At 44.3% G+C, this 21,867-nt stretch overlaps 1 protein-coding gene across 1 annotated transcript; it reads left to right on the top strand.

The window, feature by feature from the left end:
• Window positions 1-5,318: 5,318 nt before the first annotated feature.
• On the top strand, window positions 5,319-9,981 carry LOC119220567 (uncharacterized). Its single transcript, XM_062566218.1, has 4 exons — window positions 5,319-5,346; window positions 5,871-6,164; window positions 7,770-8,093; window positions 9,722-9,981. The coding sequence occupies exons 1-4, from the start codon at window positions 5,319-5,321 to the stop codon at window positions 9,979-9,981; spliced, it is 906 nt and encodes a 301-aa protein (XP_062422202.1).
• The last annotated feature ends 11,886 nt before the right edge of the window (window positions 9,982-21,867 follow it).

The raw sequence follows: 21,867 nt of genomic DNA, 5'->3' as shown, positions 1-21,867 counted from the left end.
TGGATCCAGAAAGGCATATGTCTGCACCAATTTACTATCCCTTTTGCTCTTGACTTTAACTGCAACAATGGAAAAGGTGGAATTATCTTCGCAACCTGCCCCAATATGGCAAGAAGTCTGAGACATTGCATTTGAAACACTTGGAGCGCTCACAGGTGCCTGGCTTTGTTGCGAGGTTGCTCCCTTTTCTGGCCGCTCTAGATGAAGGACTCCTGGGTGCCTTTTGTGACACACGTTGCAATCCAAGCGACTCCTGCAGTCTTTGCTCATATGACCCACTTTCAGGCACCCAAAACACAAACCCTGTTCCTTGATAAAGTTAATTTTATCTCGATGATCTTTCACCTTAAACTGTGAGCATATATCCAAAGAATGCCAACTTTGTAAACAAAACATACATTTTTGAATACCGGATGACTTGGTCTTGTTTTGTGTATATTGAGTGATGCCTCCTACTTCAGTAACATTTGTGGCAAAGCTGCTTCCCCGTTTTTTTTGCCTCAAGTGACTAACATTTCCGACCTTCGAGTTGATGGATTGTAGGTCCTGGATGTTGCCAAACAGTGGATCAGAGGCAATCCTGACTTGCTTTTCAATGAAGGCAACAAGATCCTTAAACATGGCTCTCCGGCCAGTTGTCTCTTGCAGATTACAAGCAACATTTCTCCATCCTTCCCTTAGTTTATATGGAAGTTTCAAAATGATGCTCCTCATGCTAGATGGTAGGTCTAGTTCTTTCATATGCATAATTTGCTCGGTAAGATTTGAGCATCCTCGAAGAAACATGGAGAATGACTGTAATCCTTTAAGATCTTCACCTTTAACAGGTGTCCAGCTTAAAATCTTTTCCATATACGCAGATGCAATTTTGTATTCGTTTCCAAAGTACTCTGCTAGAAGATTTTTGGCTCTGTGGTATCCCTGATCTGAAGGTAGATGTTGACAACTGCACACCAGGTCTCTTGGCTGCCCACAGGTGTATTGTTCGAGAAAGTGTAAACAGTCACTCCAATTAGTCGTCTTTGCCTCCACTCCATTTTCAAAAGCTCTGATGAAAGACTTGTATTGAAGAGGGTCTCCATCGAACACAGGAATATGTCTGACAGGAAGGACAGAGCATAGATTTTGTTGGGCCAGCAGAGCACTGATTTCATTTTGTCTCTGCATAACATTTACTATGTCACTCTGATAGCTCTCAGTCAGAGCTTGTCTTTGAGGTTGCACTAATCCTGCCTGATTCTCACTTACATTTTGTGTTACTTGAACTGGAGCCTCAGTCTTTAATAGCATCTCATAATTATGTGTTGTTGCCCTCTGCTTAGGCCTAACAACTGGTGGTTGAGTTATGAAATCTTGGTCATCAATAACATATCTTTCATCCCTTTTAACTGGATCGAAGGTGTCAGCATGAGGGTTCAACTGGCTGGTTTGCTTTTTTTGCCTTTCAAAATAAGAGTTCATTCCGTCTGAACACTTTGAGCCATACTGAGATGAACTGACTGAAATATGCAGCTTTGCATTTGCCACTGCCAATTCTGCCTCAAGTTCCAATTGTTCCTTTTCTTTCCTCAACTTTTCCTCCTGTGTTTCTATGAGATGTTTCCTTTTCAGAGCAGAAACACGCTCTACCAAAGCCGCCTTGTCAACTTTAGCTTTAATGCGTGCAGACAAGGTTGATAGACTCTGTGATAGTTGAGAGTTCGCCTTTTTAATTGACACATTAGAAGCGCTATCCTCTGGCTCTATTTCATCTACGACACTTCCGCTGTCATGAGTGTCTTTATTTGGCTGCAAATATGGTTGACCCATTTCAGACAGCCAGTCCTTGACCTTTTCAGTAAAATCATTAATTCAATTCAATTCAATTCAATTCATTTTATTTTGTATAGCCCAAAATCGCAAATTACAAATTTGCCTCAGAGGGCTTTACAGTCTGTACACATGCAACATCCTCTGTCCCGAAACCCTCACATCGGCACAGGAAAAACTCCCCAAAATATGAAAAAAACCCTTCAATGGGGAAAAAAGGGAAGAAACCTTAGGGAGAACGTCAGAGGAGGGATCCCTCTCCCGGGATGGACAGACTGCAATGGATGTCATGTGTACAGAATCAACAATGTAAAAGATGTACAATACATTCAATTTCTCTAACTGAAATGATACAAGTAATTGCAAGTAGCAGAAGAGGTGTACGGCAGGACCACTGCAGGGACAACCTCCATCAGATCGAACCACCATCCACAGAGGCTTCTGTGGGGAGGGAGAGCAGAAAGATGTTGGTTTTTGATGACAGTAATATGAATCATATTTAAAGTAATGATGATGGCAGCAGCAGGTGTCAGCAGAGCCATGAGCCAGGAGTTAGAACCGGGGTCCGCACGAAACTATGATCCACGGAGACCTGCTAGGCGAGAAAGCACAAAAAACTCCCGGAAAGAAGCTTAATTAGTGATGTACATTAATAAAGCATGGATGATTGTGGGAGGAGAGAGTGAGAGTGAGAGAGGGGCTCGGTGTGTCCTAAGAAGTCCCCCGGCAGTCTAAGCCTAGAGCAGCTTAACTAAGGGCTGGTCCAGGCTAACCTGAGCCAGCCCTAAGTATAAGCAATATCAAAGAGGAACGTTTTAAGCTTTATCTTAAATGAACTGACCGAGTCTGCCCCCCGGACTGAAAGTGGAAGCTGGTTCCACAAAAGAGGAGCTTGATAACTGAAGGCTCTGGCCCCCATCCTACTTTTTAAAACTCTAGGAACCACAAGTAGCCCAGCATCTATGGAGCGTAGATGCCTTGTAGGACAATACGGTGTAACAAGCTCTTTAAGATAAGACGGTGCCTCACCAGCAAGTGCCTTGTAGGTGAGGAGAAGTACCTTAAATTCTATTCTTGATTTAACAGGAAGCCAGTGCAGAGAAGTTAATACAGGAGTTATATGATCCCATTTCTTAGTTCTTGTTAATACACGTGCTGCAGCATTCTGAATCAGTTGGAGAGGTTTAAGCGATTTACAAGAGCAACCTGATAACAAAGAATTACAGTAATCCAGTCTAGAAGTAACAAATGCATGAACTAGTTTTTCTGCATCACTTTGAGACAGGAAGTTCCTGATTTTTGATATATTCCGTAGATGAAAAAAGGCAGTCCTTGAAGTCTTCTTTATATGAGAGTTGAAGGACATATCCTGGTCGAAGAGAACTCCAAGATTTCTGACGGTGCTGTTGGATACCAGAGCAATTCCATCCATAGAGACTGTATCACGTGACAGCTGACTTCGAAGGCGCTCTGGGCCTATCATGATAACTTCCGTTTTTTCCGAGTTTAACATCAGGAAGTTGCAGGTCATCCAGGTTTTGATGTCTCCAAGACAGTCCTGAAGTCTAACAAGTTGGTTGGTGTCTTCTGGCTTGATCGATAGATACAGTTGAGTATTGTCTGCATAACAATGGAAGTTTATGCGGTGTTTTCTGATAACGTCGCCCAAAGGAAACAGTGTCATTTTTTCTTTGAAGTACTGACTTTGTCTTTTGACCTCATCTTCGGGTAAAGGTAAGTTTACAAAAGAGCCATGCATGTCGTTTGCTTCTTGGCAACACTTAATGAACTTAGTAAGCTCAGCATTCACTGATTTAAGATTTTCACTTGATGCCATTAATACACGCAAATTGCCCATACACTCCTTGGCTTGTTTACATCTTTTACTCCTTTTCCGCTGATACATTTCCATGTGGAAGGCCAAGCCTTTAGGAGTTAATTTACTTTCTCTTTTTGCTGCCATCGTCTCAACGTCGTTTGCCGTTCGTACGTCAGACATCTTGAATGTTTGTTCTTGTTTAGCATGCAGGCAGAGTGCAAGAAAAGCATCAAAACGTGGTTATTTTACAGTCAAGTCCATTTCATCAAACAAACGCACACGTCAGGTTTTAATCAATGAAAGTCGCCGTGGCCGATGCGCGCCGTTGCGCAATACTTATGTGCGCCGTATCGTGGCTTCTGAAACTTCAAACATTTTTGGATCGCTGTGAGTACAGACTTTTGAACTCCACTCGTTCGGCCGTTTTCTTTTACAGCAGTCTTATCACATACCCGTTTTACTCGTCGATGTCTCAGCGCCGTTGTTGATTGGTCAACGTAGTTTTCCAGCTGATGATTACTCCAAAAGAGTGATGAATGGAAACAATCCGTGCAGATCAACCATCCGTTTCCAAAACAATCCAACCCGTCCAATGAAGGGGGATCCGTCTTCCTCGTTCAAGGGTGAAGTTTTTACTTTATGTAGTGGCCATTTGTCCTACGTATCCTTGATCAAAGGCCACTGATGCACCTAGTTTGACGTCTTTAACTCAGAAAAAAGAGTGTTGTCCAGGCGGTGTTTTCTTGTTGCTTGTTGTTTATTTTTAACCAAAATATCACCAAAAAACATAACATAAAGTGAGCTGCTTTCCTATGCACTGCCTAACTGTTAACTGTTTCGCCTGTTTCACTGCTGTACCTGTAACTGGTAACTGGTAACTGCTTAACTGGTAACTGGTAAAAACTTATTTGTCACCCTGGTGCATGCTGGTCCCACCTGGCTATGCCCTTAAGTAACCTCCAGGTGCCCACCGCATTACCCAATTAGTGATCCAATTACTCAATTAGTGATCCCGCTACCCAAACAATCAAGAAAAATATATTTAAAGAATATATAACTAAATAATAGCTCCTACACGTGGGAATGCAACTCTTACAGTTTTTTCTGATTGCTTAAGCACATTTTTTATAACTATTGGCTATTTTTGCAAAACACTACACACAAATAAGAACCTTTCACCAAATTATCAAAACATTGTAGTTTTCTTGAAAAACGGCTACATTAACTCTTCACACCTTCGTAAAAATTGTGTTTTCGTATCAAACAGTAAACACAAGCAATCTTCTACTAAGCACACAATGTGCTAACTACACCCTGATGGTATAAATACAAAACCCTTTTTGTACTCACTTTGCTTACTCTGTGTACAGATGAAGTGCTGGTAACCACAGTCTGCAGCATGCTATTAGGTTTGATCTGTGAAATGTTGATGTATGATAATATATCTTACAAAAATACTTTATAATTAAAATATTTTCCATGTTTAACATGTTAGGAAATAAACATAGTCTTGTTGAATGTTGGATGAGAAGACTGAATATAAACAGCAGCAAAAACGTATTTCCCAAAATACAAAAATTTGATCTTCCTAATATTGAATATAGCACACAAAGTAGCCACGTATACTTCAGCTCAAAGTCGATTCAGTCGTCTTTCTAACATTGTCTTGTTGATTTCAGCCAGCCTCCTAATGCCCAGCATCTCCATGAGTCCTGTTGGTGAGGTCCCATGGGGTCAGGACGCCTTCATCACTTGTTCCATCTCAACTCAGCATTTAGGTGGAACATTCACTCTGCAACAGACCTCAGGCTCATTCAGAAACAGCACAGCATCTAGTACCAACTCTGCTACCTTCAACATTTTGCAAGTGAACTTTGGAGATGAAGGATTGTACCAGTGTCAGTATCAGACAAACGTTTCAGGTCAAGACTTCACCTCCAACTTAAGTCACTTTGTCAGACTCTCTGTTACTGGTATGTATATAAATACATTATTTATACTTCATCTTTACATGTTCAACATGTTTAGAAGTTAATGTACAAACTTTCTGTGTAAATATTGGATGACAAGACTGACATCCCACCCTTGACAAGAAACAAAATATATATAAAAAGTATTACCCAACATGGTTAACTTTTATATTTCATGAAATTTAAATACCAAACTAAAGTAAAAGTAGATAAGTATACTTCAGCTCAAAGTCCATTCATACATCTTTTTAACATTGTGTTCTTCTTTTCAGTGAGCCTCCCAAAGCCCAGCATCTCCATGAGTCCTGTTGGTGAGGTCCCATGGGGTCAGGACGCCTCCATCACTTGTTCCATCTCAACTCAGCATTTAGGTGGAACATTCACTCTGCAACAGACCTCAGGCTCATCCAAAAAGACCAAAGCATCAAGTACCAACTCTGTTACCTTCAACATTTTGCAAGTTAACTTTGGAGATGAAGGATCGTACCAGTGTCAGTATCAGACAGGGGTTTCAGGTCGAGACTTCAGCTCCAACTTAAGTGACTCTGTCAGACTCTCTGTTACTGGTAAGAAACATTGATTAATGAATAGAATAATGTAACAAAACAAATTTAAAAGGTCTACTATATAATTACAGGTTTGGTAAGTTATTAATAACTTGAAAGAAGTTTGGTGCAATAGGGCCGGCGCTAGCCATTTGGGTGCCCTAAGCACAAATGCTTGGTGGTGCCCCCCCCAACCAACGAACCAACCAACCACCACCACCACCAAAGGAATAACAACCATTCAGAATGTCTTAGTTAGGTTCTCTTTATTCCCCAAATAACTTCTAAACATAAATAATTTACATAAACAAACATGAAAAGAAATAAATTATATAAAAGATAAAGTTATAAATTATAAATACCAAATACCACCACAATTACCAAAAACACAGATTTGGAACTGAATATTGTAAACGCAGAAAGTATTCAAGTATATAACCGTGTAAGTAATAATGTGCACATTTCTTCAGTAAGTACAAATAATAATAATAAAGTGCAAACTGCACAGTAGAATTTTACTTTACCATCTCTATAAAAGAGACCATTCTGCTATCCGATAGAACAATATTACAGACATTTTCACTACCATCAGTTGTCAAAGGCCCTACAGAGGCACACGCCTGCATTTCCTAGCTGCAAAATCAGCTATCAGGTCATATGACAGTTTTTGACCCACGTCCCCATTGATGCTGATAACAGCCAGACCACTTAAACGTTCCTGCCCCATTGATGAGCGCAGGTACGTTTTGATTAGTTTGAGCTTTGAAAAGCTTCGCTCAGCAACTGTGACAGGGAGAGTCAGTGCAATACGAAGAGCAAACCACAGATTGGGATATACCTCTTGAAGCCGATTGTTATGCAAAAACGTTAATGATAACATGAAAAACAAATGATAACAGAAACGGTAACAGAAACTTCAGGCGGCCCGCGGACGAGTACCGAATACGGCCCACCGGCGGTCCGTGCGGACATTATGATCGCGAGTACATGTGGGCAGCCGGCCGCCCGGTGACCACTAGCAACGGTCCTCACGAGACAAAGTTTGGGGACCCCTGATTTAAAACATTGTCTTAGCTAAGAGCGACGCGCGAGCGTCATCCCGCTGTCTCTTCTTTTTTCCGCCCCCGACTCTTGATGCCTTTTCGAAGCCGTTTCAAAGCTGTCTGCCACATTTGAGATTTGAGGCATAATGGAACAAACCACTGGGAGGTGGGGGGAGGGGGGGCCGCACAGGAGGTTCCCCTTTTTCTCCACTAATTTGGTCTAGGCCTATTACTTTTTGACTTTGTATTGATTTTGCATATTAGCATGCTTTGGACATATTTTATTTGTTATTTATACTAGTAGCCAACTGTGATGATTTTTCACGTCCCAGATTTTTTGGTGCCGCCCCAGGCACTTGGTGCCCTACGCGCAGCGCCTGATGTGCGTGTGCGGAGCGCCGGCACTGAGTCCACCTTTGGTTTTCTTGTCCATTAGTAACATGTAATGTCATCAGATGGATCACTTTATTCAAACTGAGGATATTGTTGCTTCATTTTCCAATAAACTCTACCGTTTTTACACACTATTGTTGTGCATCAGTATGTCTTCATTAATGAAATCTGTTGTCCTTTTTGTACTCAGTGCCGCTGCAGCAGCCCAACATCTCCCTGACGTCTCCTAACAAAGGGCTGGTTTGGGGCCCTGAAGGTGAAGAGGTCACCAGGGGTTACAGCTTTGTCTTCACCTGCTCCATTTCCTCCCATTATCCCGGAGGTGTTTTCTTTCTCGTGTCCTCCGGCTCCGGCCTCAACAACACCAAACCAGCAGTCGACCACTCAGCCTCCTTTGACTTCCCGTGGGCCGAGTATGAGCACCTGGGGAACTACGTCTGTGTGTACCAAGTCACACTGTCTGCACGGAGATTCACTTCCATCGAGACACCCTCGATTACTGTCACCATCAAAAGTGAGTGAAGGATTTAATGTAAATACTTTTATATTTTAGGAACACTCAGCTGAAGGATGCTGGCCACTACTGTGTGCTTCCTCTATGGCCCCATGGTTAAGATATAAGGAAGGGGTTGGTCATTTATCTTAATTAGATGCTCAGTAGTCGAACTAATTTTTTTAGAGAACCTGGGCATCCAAGGCTCAACGAATTTGTGTGAGGTCTCTGAATAAGAGAGTGCAGCAGGCAGAGAGGGAGGAAGCTGTTTTCTTTTTCAAGAATAGCTGGTGTGACAGTACAGATAAGGGAAGTCGGAGGAGACACATCAGCGAGCAGTGAAGGCCGGACGGCAAGTAGAACAAGGAAATGTGGTTTGAGAAGTAACAAGGAGACATGAGACCATGTAACAATGATAATATGCGGAGCTGTTATGTCATTGTTGCCACTATCATCACCATTTTAATTACTTAAAATGTTGTTATATCAAAAAAAAAAATCTAACCAATATATACATTTTAAACCATATCATTTCCAAATGATGATATACTGTACTGCAGGTTCCCCTAATTTCTTATTGTTGTAAATTGAATCCATATCATGAATCCATATAGGATAAATGAACCAGGTTGAAACATGCTGTCCAACAATAGTTATGAAAAAAATTAAACCCCTGTTGGTAGAAAAAGAAAGTTACACCAAGTTTTAAATTTTTACAAAATAGCTGACATTGCCGACATTGTTTAACACATGTGATCACACCACGTTGATATTCAACTGAATTCCCTATTTGTTTGTGCTGTGCATTGGGCTGAAGTGAGCTCAAGTAAGCTGTTCTCTCTGGTCTCTTACACCATGGCCTCCTTGTCGCACTGTGGGTGTTAGGGGCTCTGGAAGGATGCAGCCGAGACAACTCTGTTCGGGTTAAATCTTTTATTGATTATTTTCATTTATTGCCATTCGGTTCTCACACGTGTGGCTTCCCGCTCGCTCGTCCCGCCCTCACTCGCCGCCTCATTGGGTTTTATGGGGACACAAAACAATCGTTATTTCCCCAGCTGAGGCTCATTGCCTCCACCTGGTCCCGTTCCTAGAGCCACTCCCCCTATCTCCCCCCTGCAGCCGAGCCAAAACCACGCCTGCCACCACACTCCTGCGTCCATGTTTTTCCTGCTTGGATGAAGAACCTATTCCACCTGGAGAATGGAAAAGGGATTCAGGACTAACTGTTCCAGGTTTTTCTCTCCTAGTATCTTTGTCGCCGCTGGTTTCCTCGGTCGCTGTCGTGGGTCCACTGCTGGTCTTGGTGGGGGTCTGTCTGATCTGCATGAGAAAGAGACGAGCCGAGCAGCCTAATGGCCTGGTCCAAACTTAATGTAGGTGCTCACCAGGACACTCGGAACATCAAGTCCTTATTCACATGGACTGGTATTATTAGGGCATGTCATAATAGTCTGTCTTCTTCATATTGGTGCTGAGGAAGCAAAGTCTGTATTTCACCTCATCCCCAAGATATGGTTACTATATTTATATATATTAATACAAATGTTGTATGATGTAGAACTAGGTTTTTTAATTCTTGTTCAGAATCCCTTCTGATATTCATAAGACCTTTTGTCCTGATGTTTGTGGTCCTGCTTGTGTTGCAGTGTCTGTCCGACTCAACGATTATGAAAATAACACGAATGGAGACGATGATGATGTGTACGAGAACGTTGATCCAGCCCACACTGAGAAACTCAGAGAGGAAGCAGGGAGGGTGGAAGAAGAGGAGTATGATGTGTATGGGGAGTCTGAGATTAATGAAGACGATGGTCATGATTCTGATCAAGAAGAAGAAACCAGTGATGATGAAGATGATTATGAAAATGTCACCCAGCAATTGGTTGAAGCAAATGTGGACATTTAGGGAGGCGATGAGGATATTTATCAAAACTTTTGAGGTGTCTCAACTGGTGATTGATGCTTAAATGCCTCAGAAGAATCTAATAAGGCTAGTAAGTAGTGAGCTAGTAGTTTTTTGGTGTGTCGCCGTTCACATGTTAGCACCCCATTTAGATGCTTGGAGATTAAAACCACACATTAGAATATCAGATTCATAGATGTTATTTGTCTTACCATAGAGGGAAAAGCAAGCTGTAGTTAGCCTGCGAGTGAGCCAGTTCCTAAATTGAGCATTGGCATGAAGGCAGTTTTACAGAGCTGACTTTGTAACATAAGCACGCTTGCTTCACGCACTTGCAGACATACTCTGGGAAATAATAGCACTCGGAGATCATCCGAATTTAACCAGTCTTTGCCTTTTTTTCTTTTTACATACGAGAAGCTCAAGTACATCTAACTTTCTAACTATTATAAATACCCAATATAAATGTCATAATAAATATGTAACATTATTCGTATATAAAATCTATTAGAACATGTGTATATTAGGATGTACCTATGAACCCAGTGTGTTGAGGAAAGACCAACTCAAAAAACCTCACAAACTTCACACAATTATTTTGGACAAATAGTCCTTGTTTTCATGCACGTCCTGTTTGTGTGTCCTTACTGCAGTCCTGTGTGCGTTGCAGCTGGGTAGCGATGTTAACTTTAACATGCGCGAATATACGTGCGTTAGCATGTAGCCAACTAGGTCGCTCTTGTTATGTTGTTAAACGGCTCGTGGGGGACGTGCCCATCACTCATGGTGGGGTGGCAGCTGCCACAACAACAATGTTAAAAAAATTAACCGATAGTTACAAGGTAAAAATAATTTTAAATTCTTACATTTTCTCTCTAACCAATGAGTACATCATGTTCATACAGTGAATTCTCTGAGGGGACTGAGATGCATTTGACTTTTCCTAACACACAGTTTTGCATCTCACTTGAATTAAAGTTAACTTGTTTTGGAAACTCTGATTAAGTCCTGCCTGCCTACCTGCACCAGCCACATTTTGACAGGGAACCACTTGTTTAAACTATTAAATTAAAATACAGAAACGTTTTCTCGCATTTTGTTGTAAACCAAAAAGAGAAAAAAATGAGTCTGAAGAATCAATGCGATGGAACGTTTGTATGACAGAAATATGTCTGCGATGTATGCATATACTAGGGGAACTTTGGCGGAAAAGTTTGTTAATGAATGTAAATGAATAATCCTGGTCAGATGGGAGGTGTTTTTTGTAGCAGTAGTACTACACGCAGTATTTTCATTCATCCTTGTACACAGCAATACACATTGGTTTACTGTTTAATGCAATATAGTTAGAATCATAATTTAGGTAATAATATAGCAAAAAATATAGTTTAATCAAAGTGGTTTCACACTTGTTGCTCTTGGCTCTGATATTTATTTTCCACGTATTGTGTTGCTTCAGTGAACGCAGAGCCGAGACAGTTCAAGGAGACGCACAGTAAACATGTTCATCTCACACGAAACAATCTTTTAGCCAGGAGACCGAAAAAGAGACAACTATTTGTCACACGGCATTGATATTTTTCCTAATAAGTAGATTTCCCCGCTTCAACCCCACCAACACCCGGGGTTGACAGCACTAAAGACCCCCTTCCCCGGCTTCAACCCCACTAACACCCGGGGTTGACAGCGCTCCCACAACCCAGGCATGGACCTGCCTCCTCATTCATTACATTACATGTCATTTAGCTGACGCTTTTATCCGAAGCGACTTACAATAAGTGCATTTTCACATAGAAAGACAAACTCAGAAGAGCAAGTGTCAGGATCCGGGTCTCTCCCTCTCTCTTCCCCTCTGCCATATACATTCACTGACACACTCATTTACCCATTAGTCTCACCTTAGCGCACACACCCACTTCTCACATAGTCTTCCCATCCACCTGCCGCTCATTTCAATCAGTGCCCGCCCCGTTTGCTGTTACACCTGTTTCTCGTCATGTCTAATCACCCTGTCTATATCTTGCATGTGTTCCCTTTGTGTCTTGTCGGATTGTTATTGTAAGTCGAGTTCTTGCCTTGTCCAGCAGCCTCAAGACCCCTCTGTCTTTTACGTACAGCCTAGTCCTGCCCGCCCGGTCTCCAGCGTCGCGCCGCGGAGGCTGCATCCCGTGGGCCCCTGTCGAGCTTCCCTCTTCAAGGAGGAGACTTCCCCGCCCGGAGGATTACCTTGTGTTTTGCCTTTTGCTTAGCTGGTCCCTTAGAGGATACATTTTCGTTCTATGTTTTGCCATCGAGCTCGGCTCGTTGTTTCAGTTGATTATTAAAACCCTAATTTCTGTGACTTCCCTCTGCGTGTGGATCCTTTCCGCCCGTAACAAGAACGTACAATTTCGTCAAATAAGCAGTTTCAAAACATGTTATAAACAAGTGCCATTTCGTATGTACAATTTAAGTGCTACGACTTGTTAGTGCTACGGTTTGCTAGTGTTTTTAATCAAGGTAGAGTCTGAAGAGGTGTGTCTTGAGTTTTTGACGGAAGATATAGAGGCTCTCTGCAGTCCTGAAGTCATCAGAGAACTCATTCCACCATCTGGGAGCCAGGACAGCAAAGAGTGAGGGAGGAACAAGCAGCTTGGCAGATGCAGATCGGAGTGTGCGGGTTGGCATGTAGGGTTTCACCATGTCCTGGATGTAGACTGGACCCAATCCATTCACAGCATGGTATGTGGGTACCAATGTTTTGAACTGGATGCGGGCACTGGTAGCCAGTGAAGAGAACGGAGAAGTGGTGTGGTGTGGGAGTATTTCGGAAGGTTGAAGACCAGTCGAGCTGCTGCATTCTGGATAAGCTGCAGTGGTCGAATGGCGGTAGCAGGGAGACTTGCCAGGAGTGAGTTACAGTAGTCAAGGCGGGAGATGACAAGAGCCTGAGTCAGTACCTGTGCCGCCTTCTGAATGAGAAGGGGTCGTATTCTCCTGATGTTGTAGAGCATGTATGTGATGTTGGCAGTCAGGGAGAGTTGGGAGTTGAGTGTTACGCCAAGGTTCCAAGCAGTCAGAGTCCTGAGTGAGTCGCCGAAGTTAACAGTCAGGTCCTGAGTGGGAGAGTTTTTTCCCGGGGAAGATTTTTCGGTCTTGTCGGGGTTGATCTTCAAAGTGATGAGCGGACATCCACTGGGAGATGTCAGTCAGACATGCAGAGATCCGTGCCGCCACCTGAGTGTCCAAGTCGGGGAAGGAGAGAATTGGTTGGGTGTCGTCGGCATAGCTGTGATAGGAAAAACCATGCGAGCGAATGACGGAGCCAAGAGAGTTGGTGTAGATTGAAAAGAGGAGGGGACCCAGGACGGAGCCCTGAGGAACTCCAGTAGTAAGAGGACAACGTTCCGATACCGATCCTCTCCAAGTTACCCGGTAGGTGCGGCTGTCAAAGTAGGATTAGAAAAGAGAGAGCGCGGAACCTGTGACACCAAGTTCCTGAAGGGCGGAGATAAGGATCTGGTAGTTTACTGTGTCGAATGCTGCAGAAAGGTACAGAAGGATGAGGACGGAGGAGAGAGAGGCGGCTCTAGCAGCGTGGAGTTGCTCCGAAACAGTGAGGAGAGCCGTGCCTGTGGAATGGCCCGCCTTGAAGCCTGACTGATGGGGGAGATAAGAGGAGAGTTGGTTATAAATGGCTCGTTCAATAGTTTTGGACAGAAAGGGAAGAAGAGATACCGGTCTGTAGTTGTTTTCTTCAGAAGGGTTGAGAGTGGGTTTCTTCAGGAGTGGTTTAACTCTTGCCTCCTTCACAGAGTTGGGGCAACAGCCAGATAGCAGAGCATTGTTAATGAGACAGGTGAGGAAAGGAAGACGATCGGGGGCGATCGACTGTAGAATGTGGGATGGAATGGGTTCGAGGGGGCAGGTGGTGGGACGGGCAGAGGTTACCAAGGTAAGAACTTTGTTAGGAGACAGGGTGTGAAACAGGGAAGCGAGGGCGATAAGAGGTCTGTGGGATACAGTTGGAAGGAGGTGGGATGGAGAAGGAGGAGCATATGTTTTTGCAGCAGACGTCAGGTTGATTGTTTTTACGCCATTTCCTTTCGGATGCTCGCAGAGTGGCTCTCATAGCACGCACCGGTTCAGACAACCATGGAGCCGGAGGGGATCTGCCAGCCCGTCGAGTATTAAGCGGACACAGCGAGTCGAGAGAGGAGGACAGAGTTGTTAGGAGAGTCTCTGCGGCAACGTTCGGATGCAAGAGTGTGAAAGATTCGGTTGAGGAGAGAGCCGATAGAACAGAGGAGGCCAGGGAGGGGGGAGAGAGTGAGTAAATGTTGCGGCGGACAGGTATAGAGTCGATTGAAGTGGTGGGGTCATTCATTGGGGAGAGCGGAAGAGAGTATGAGAAAAAGTTATGCTTCACGGTGGCTCTGTCGATCGATACCTGACTCAGCGCACCAGCTGGCGGGCTTCCAGCTACTCAGAGCGGACCGCAACACGGAGCTCGCTGGTAAGACAGAGAGTGCTTCTACTCAAACATGTGCCACAACCTAAAAGTGATCCTATCACTAGGATTTTTTTCCGCCCAGATCTTACCTAGTGTATATAGACAGAGGTTTATCTACGGGCAGTATGTAAACCCCAGGGTCTCTTTCCTACACACTCCCATTGTGCGGTCCCCTTTTCCCTGGGATAACTGAAGAAAAAAAAACTGAATAGTACAAACAACGTGATAACAGACACAATAACAAAAATTATTTAACCTTCACCAGTTCAAATGACCAAATACATACGTAAAAAAAACAAATGTCGCTTGAACACAGCTCTGCTCAAAACAATAGTTCCTTCCAAAAGTTATTTTTCACAACAGTCCTTTCGCTCTCTCTCCAACAGCTCTTCCTCTTGTCTCTCCTGACATCCTTTTAAGCGACGCCATCCTGCAGTTGACTGGCTGTGGGTGATTAGTGCCTGCAGGCGGGAGCTGACAGTGGAGATTATTGCATGGTGGGTGTGTCAGAACACCTGTGGGAACACAAATCAAAAAATACACACCCCCTCCCACAAGCAGGCCGAGGCACGTAACAATTAGCAAACCGTTTACTCCCCCGTGAGTTCGCTTCTTCATCCTGGTTGGTGTTTGTTTACATGCCGCCGCCGGGCTATGTGCAGGAGGCACACTGGACACTCACCGACCCGATGCGGCGTGTGGAGCGGCCCAACCCGGACAAACCTCAGCCATGAACTTCCTAAGTAACAGTTTATGAAATGCCCTACATGAGAATAAAAGTGTTTACATTGGACGTTTTTAGGCTAGGGAATTGGCTATTTGGCCGTGGAATTGACCCTACCCTCCCCATATTTATAGATAGATCCATAGACTCGCCACCGAAAACCCAGTCGGAATATGAACGAATTATTTCTGTTTCCTTGACTGAGCTTATGCAAAAGTCCAGATGCAGGGCCACGAGAAAATGAACAAATCGCTCTTTGAGCGGACTCGTCACATCCGAGTCCTTGTATAGATTCGTTCAAAACGAACGAATCGTTTACGAACGACACATCTCTAATTATTATGTTTATTTTCACATTCATCCGGTGGGCCGCACTGGAACCCCCGACGGGCCGGATGTTTGACACCCCTATAGCAAATCTTTTCTCTTTACACTAGTCATTTCCCTTGTTAATGTAAAGCAGCTGTACTGTCAGTGATCGTAAAACCCATGTGGTACCTTCAAATTAGTGATTAGAGATTAGAATGTGTCAAGAGCATGGCACCATCACTATGCTAGCTGGAAGGCTCCTCAAGGCATGACGCAGTTTGGCTAACAAGCGCTAGCTATGTAAAGTTAATCTAAAGCATCCTATGTGTGACATGAAACAACTTGTCTGAGGTACAGACCTCTATGCAGGGCTTTCCTCTCCTCCTCCTCCTCTTCATCGTTGATTTTACGTTAGCTTGATCTTGGGCTTGAGTGTGAACATTGCCTTGCAACGCACGCAAACATAAGCGCGCAACCATAAGTTCTGCTGCGTGGGATCGTCCCCCCCCTTCCCAAACACATATAAAATTGAATTTCAATATATAGCGGAGGCGCCATGTTTATTTGTTTTAATGATGGTTTTACTCACCAGGGTTTTGTTTCATTTATTTTTTGTTAACACCTAGAGTGCGCCCTCCACAAATTTGGCGCCCTGGGCGGCCGGCCTTGGCTACAGCTATGCTATCTCAGGCAGTGAAGTTGTTCTTTAGTGACATCTTTAGGCAAAGATGGAGAAGTGCATCGCACAATGTCTTTTTCCTCGGCTCGAGCCCCAAGGTGGAGGCAAACAAATCAACATCCAGGGCCCAATTTTTCAAAAGTAATCCATTAGGATTTTGGATAACAGATTGGATCAAATCTTGAAAATGGTTTTTTCAAAAGAAAAAACGGACTACATAATCTGATTAGATCACGTAATCCAATCATGGTTTTAATCCGGATCAAACGTTTTTGTAGAATTTGGATCACTTCGATCCAAAAAATCTGGATTAAACTGATCCCATCAGAAGGGTGGATTCAGCGTGGATTTCATGCCCAAAATGTAATGAAAACTTAAATGTATCAAATATTACCGTATTTTCGCGACTATAAGGCGCACTTAAAATCCTTTTTTTTCTAAAAAAACGGCGCGTGCGCCTTGTAATCCGGAGCGCCGTATATATGGCTCAATTGGTTGATCCATACTGGTTAACGAGGATCCATTAGAGGGAAAGTCTGGTGCCAGCAGCCGCGGTAATTCCAGCTCCAACAGCGTATTGTAACAGACTGTGTTTTCATGTTCTGGAGCGGCGTTGCACTTTACAGAGTTTTGGGATGTTCAGTGAAGGGCGCACAATGTGACGTCCCTCATCTTAGTGCCACCTATGGGGACGCGGGAATTGTTGTTGTTTTGGAGAGCGATGGTGTGTTTTTGTTCGGCGTAGGCTACGGCCGACAGTAGCCTGTTTCTCGACAATAAAACCAGAAGATAAGCACATTGTCCAGAGATTCATTAGCGAGAGTCGCTACAGTATATTAAAGCTGGTAGTTGGATGTCGGGATCGCGCTGACGGTCCGCCGCGAGGCGCCACCGTCTGTCCCAGCGCTGCCTCTCGGTGCAAGATGCACCAAAGCATTTGCCAAGAATGTTTTCATTAATCAAGAACAAAAGTTGGAGGTTCAGAGATATTGTTAATATCCACATTAACGTTGAACAACGTTTCCATGGGAGTGAAGAGTTTTCAGAACGCTTAATAACGTTTGATTTAGCACAGCCCGATCTAGTGGATGCATAACGCAGCCCCAGTCAAACGTTTTACTGCAGTTACTTCTATGCGCCTTGTGATCCGGTGCGCTCTATATATGAAAATAGTTCTAAAATTGGCGATTTATTGAAGGTGCGCCTTGTAATTCAGTGCGGCGTATAGTCGCGAAAATACGGTACTTATATTTGGATCATGCAGTATCTTACAAGATATCCTATTTATTCATAAGGTTTTAATTTGATTTGTTAATCTGTCAGGCTACAGTGATTGGGAAGGCTTTAACATATTCAGCCTTTCAGTATAGGCCTTGTTACGTCCTGCACTACGTTGGTCTCTCCTGTTCTGTCTCCCTGTGTCTTCCCGCTCTACTAGGTCTGGTCCTGATTGATGGGAGGTGCCGGCGCGCCCCAGCCTGACGGATAAAAGATGCCTGGTTGTGGACGGGAGGGGGGAAAGGCGACGGAGAAGAGCGGTTTACGTTGGGGTTGATTTATTGTCTGAGTTGTACCCGTTTTGCGTTTTACCATTAAACCCCTTGGACATGATCTACCACCCTCTGTCCGGTTTTCTTTGTTACCCTTTGAGCCGGTAGTAACAAAGTAGGGGCTCGTCTAAAAAAAAAAAAAAAAAGTGTTATGTAATCCGCCAGAGTTTTTACGCAGGCGAGGAAATGTAAACAAAGGTAAAAACTGCGGCGTTGACTTTATATTCTACGCCTGGCCGGTGCGGGTTTCGCACCAACATGAATGTGTGTTAACTTGTTGGAGCCGCGGCAACTGGCCGTCCATTGTAATTGTACGGGAGTGTCGGACATGGAGGGTAAGTTCAGCGATATACGTATTTTCAATTAGCCATAAACCTTTCTTTTTATGCTTACATTGTAGATTGCGTGTTTTTGGGACGTGTGGGTTTTGTTTTGAACAGGTCCGTGGCTAGAGCATTTGTCTCGGGGGCACTACCGAGGCATTGGGGAAATCGCCAGATTACTCTGGTTGTTTGGCCATTCCTACGGGCTTTGTGCTTAATCTATCCCACCGCAAGCCTGTTTGAAGATCTGCGTCTAGTATTGTATGGGTTAGTTTGGTATGCTTAAAGGGAGTGGTTATTTGGCTGAATGAAATATCGCTGACCTTCCCGGCGCATGTTTAATCAATGCAAACTTTAGATTATAATTCCGTAGGTTCATGGGGAGGAAATAGTAGCAATGGTAAGCTATTAATTGTTGGAAGAATGGTCCAAATGGTCGCTTGTCGAAGAGTTCGCGAAGGAACCTTCGAACGTGTTGTTAGATGCATTGACAAAGGAGCAATTGATAGAACTTGCTAGCCATTATGGCATAGAGCTTACGAGTAAGCGACATAAAAAAGAGATAAAAAGTACAATGGAAGCGGCCTTGAGCGCCAGGGGTTTGCTTGTAGCGTCTGCCGAGCTACCTGATGATGATGATGAGGATGATGATGAGGATAAGGAGGATGAAAAAAAAAATCCTTCGGCTCCAAATCTGACTGCAAATTTAACTTTTGCTGAACAAAAGGAACTGTTACTTTTACAGTTAGAGAGTCGTAGGATGAAGCATCAAATGCAAATGGAGAGGTTGCGTCTGAATGAACAAAATGAACGCGCTAAAAGAGAACTAGAACAGCAAAAACTTGAACTCGAAGCTGAACGTTTGGATCTTATTAAACGAGGGAAAATGCCTGGGTTAGGGGATCCAAAGTGGGATATCTCCACTAGTTTACGGCTTATTCCCCCCTTTAATGAGAAGGATGTGGACACATTCTTCGTGCTGTTTGAAAGGATAGCAGACGCACAGGGTTGGCCTGATTTGCATCGCGCTCTGATGCTGCAGTGCACCCTTACGGGGAAAGCACAAAGAGCGTTCTCTGCTCTCAGTGTTGAGGGTGCTAAGGATTATAAGGTTATAAAGGCGTCAGTTTTGAGATCATTTGAGTTAATTCCAGAAGCGTATCGGCAGCGGTTTAGGAGTATGCGAAGACGTCAAGATCAAACCAATGTCGAGTTTGCTAGAGATTTGCGGGTACAATACCAGTGCTGGTGCGTCGCCTGTAACGTGAAAACCGTTGACAACATGACTGACCTGATAGTCTTGGAGCAATTTAAAAACACATTGCCAGAGCGGGTTGCGACGTATGTTGCTGAGAAGCAGGCTGCAAACAAAGCCGCGGCAGCAGAGTTGGTAGATGAATACGAACTAACGCATAAGGCTCATGTTGGCGAGCGACTGCGTTTCGCAACTGGACAAAGAGACTCGTTTTCTTTTCATAATAGGACACCAAGCATTAATCCTCCTCCACTTAGTCAAGACCGGTCAGGTGCTGCAGCCAGTGGAGAGCAAGTTTGCCGTTATTGCCAAGGGAGAGGTCATTGGAAAGGGAACTGTCCAGTGCTGAAGGAAAAAGCCAAAGCTCGTTATTCGGTTGTGAAACCTGCTGCTTTAGCTGTGTCGCCTTGTAACTCAGATGTTGTACTTCCTAACAAACTGAAACCTAACTACACTTATTTCAGATGGATTTGTTTCACTAATTGGCAGTGAGGACAAATTTCCTATAAGAATCTTGCGTGATACAGGAGCCTCAGAGTCTTTTATTTTGGGGTCGGTTTTGCCGTTTTCTCCTGCCTCGAGGTCTGGGAGGTCTCTGTGGGTGAGAGGTATTGATCTTAGTACTTTCGAAGTCCCATTACACAAGGTTGTGCTCTTTTCGGAGTTGGTGGAGGGGGAGGTTGAGTTGGGAGTACGCCCTGCCCTCCCGGTTGATGGGGTGTCTGTTATATTAGGAAATAACCTGGCTGGGGGGCGTGTGTGGCAGAGTAACCCTCCTCCCGTAGCCACTGGTTCTCCTCAGCTGAGGAAGGAAGCTGATGATGGTTTTAAAGAGTTGCCTCAAGTGTTCGCTGCTTGTGCTGTGACCCGTGCTGCTAGTCATGCTGCTGAGGGGGAGGCGACGAAGGTCAAGGCAACTGCAGAAAGGACTAAGTTTGCTCTACCAGATTTTCCCTTGACTCTTACTCATGAAGAACTAGTTAAGGAACAGCATGAGGATCAATCTATCTCTTCGTTGTTGGAGCGAGCTGTTCCTGCTAACAGTTTTGAAAGTGTGGCTCATGGTTATTCTGTTCAAAATGGGTTGCTAGTAAGAAAATGGACACCCTCCACTAACGGTTCACTGGGGGAACCATGGTTCCAGGTCGTGATGCCTACTACCATTCGACAGCTGGTGCTGAAGACTGCTCACGACATGTTAGGGCATCTGGGGGTGAGAAAGACATATGATCACATAATGCGTCATTTCTATTGGCCAAAATTAAAGAAAGACGTGGCGGCCTATATTAAAACCTGCCACATATGCCAGATTACTGGAAAGCCCAATCAGGTCATAAAGCCTGCACCGTTGCAGCCAATACCCGTTGTGGCTGGTCCTTTTGAGCATTTACAGTTGGACTGTGTGGGGCCATTGCCGGTTGCAAAAAGTGGGTCAAGGTATTTGCTGACCATAATGTGTCAGGTAACCCGTTATCCTGCCGCCTACCCACTACGATCTATTACAACCAGGTCCATTGTGAGGGTTCTTTCTCAGTTTTTTTCTATATTTGGTATTCCAAGGGTTGTCCAGACGGACCAAGGCTCCAATTTTATGTCTCGTGTCTTTGATCAGGTTTTACGCCAGCTTCATGTTAAACACAACAGAGCCTCAGCCTACCACCCTCAGAGCCAAGGTGCTCTTGAGCGGTTCCACCAGACACTGAAGTCCCTTCTCCGGGCTTACTGTATGGAGTTGGGACGTGACTGGGAAGAGGGTTTGCCATGGCTGTTGCTTGCCTCTAGGGAGGTGATTCAAGAAAGTACGGGGTTCAGCCCTAATGATTTAGTCTTCGGCCACTTCGTACGTGGGCCTTTGGCCGTCCTAAAGGATGGTTTGAATCTCAAAGAGCCACCAAAAGCCTTGTGTGACTATGTAAATGGTTTTAGAAGACGTCTTTTTGAGGCGGGTAGGTTGGCCCGTGAGAAGTTGACTAGCACTCAGTCTAAGATGAAGGAGCGGTATGATAAGCAGGCTCGGCGTCGTGTTTTTGCAGTGGGTGATAAGATGCTGGCTCTTCTGCCAGTTGGGTCATCTCCTTTCCAGGCAAAGTTTTCTGGACCATACACTGTTGGCAGGAAGGTTTCAGATGTTAATTATGTAATTGCCACTCCAGACAGAAGGAAGAGCACCCAGTTGTGTCACCTAAACCTGCTCAAGCCTTATCATGAACGTCCAGATGCCGTCAAGGGTAAAGCTGCCGCACAACCTGTAGCTCTAAGTGACGCCAGTCTGTCTAATTCTTTTCCGTTGGTTGCTCCGGTGTCCGCACAGGAGCAAGAGATCAAAGCTCCTGATGATGGAGTGTTGCGTGCACGTTTGAAAAATTCTGAGACATTGAAGCGACTTCCACAGTTGCTGCAACACGTGTCTGAGGACCAGAGGGCGGAAATAATCACTTTAATTAAGGACTTTCCAGCTCTCTTCTCAGATACTCCGACTCAGACACATCTGTTGGAACATGACATAGATGTTGGGGTTGTTCTCCCAATCAGGCAGCGTTTTTATCGTGTTTCTCAA

This window comes from Pungitius pungitius, chromosome 12 (assembly GCF_949316345.1).
Source record: "Pungitius pungitius chromosome 12, fPunPun2.1, whole genome shotgun sequence".
Taxonomy (NCBI): domain Eukaryota; kingdom Metazoa; phylum Chordata; class Actinopteri; order Perciformes; family Gasterosteidae; genus Pungitius; species Pungitius pungitius.
This window is presented reverse-complemented; position numbering and strand designations above follow the sequence as displayed.

Coding starts and splice junctions, on each gene's coding strand:
- LOC119220567 (XM_062566218.1), top strand. CDS start 5,319: ATGCCCAGCATCTCCATGAGTCCTGTTG. Junction 6,165..7,769: donor TGTCAGACTCTCTGTTACTG/GTAAGAAACATT, acceptor TTTTGTACTCAG/TGCCGCTGCAGCAGCCCAAC. Junction 8,094..9,721: donor GATTACTGTCACCATCAAAA/GTGAGTGAAGGA, acceptor CTTGTGTTGCAG/TGTCTGTCCGACTCAACGAT.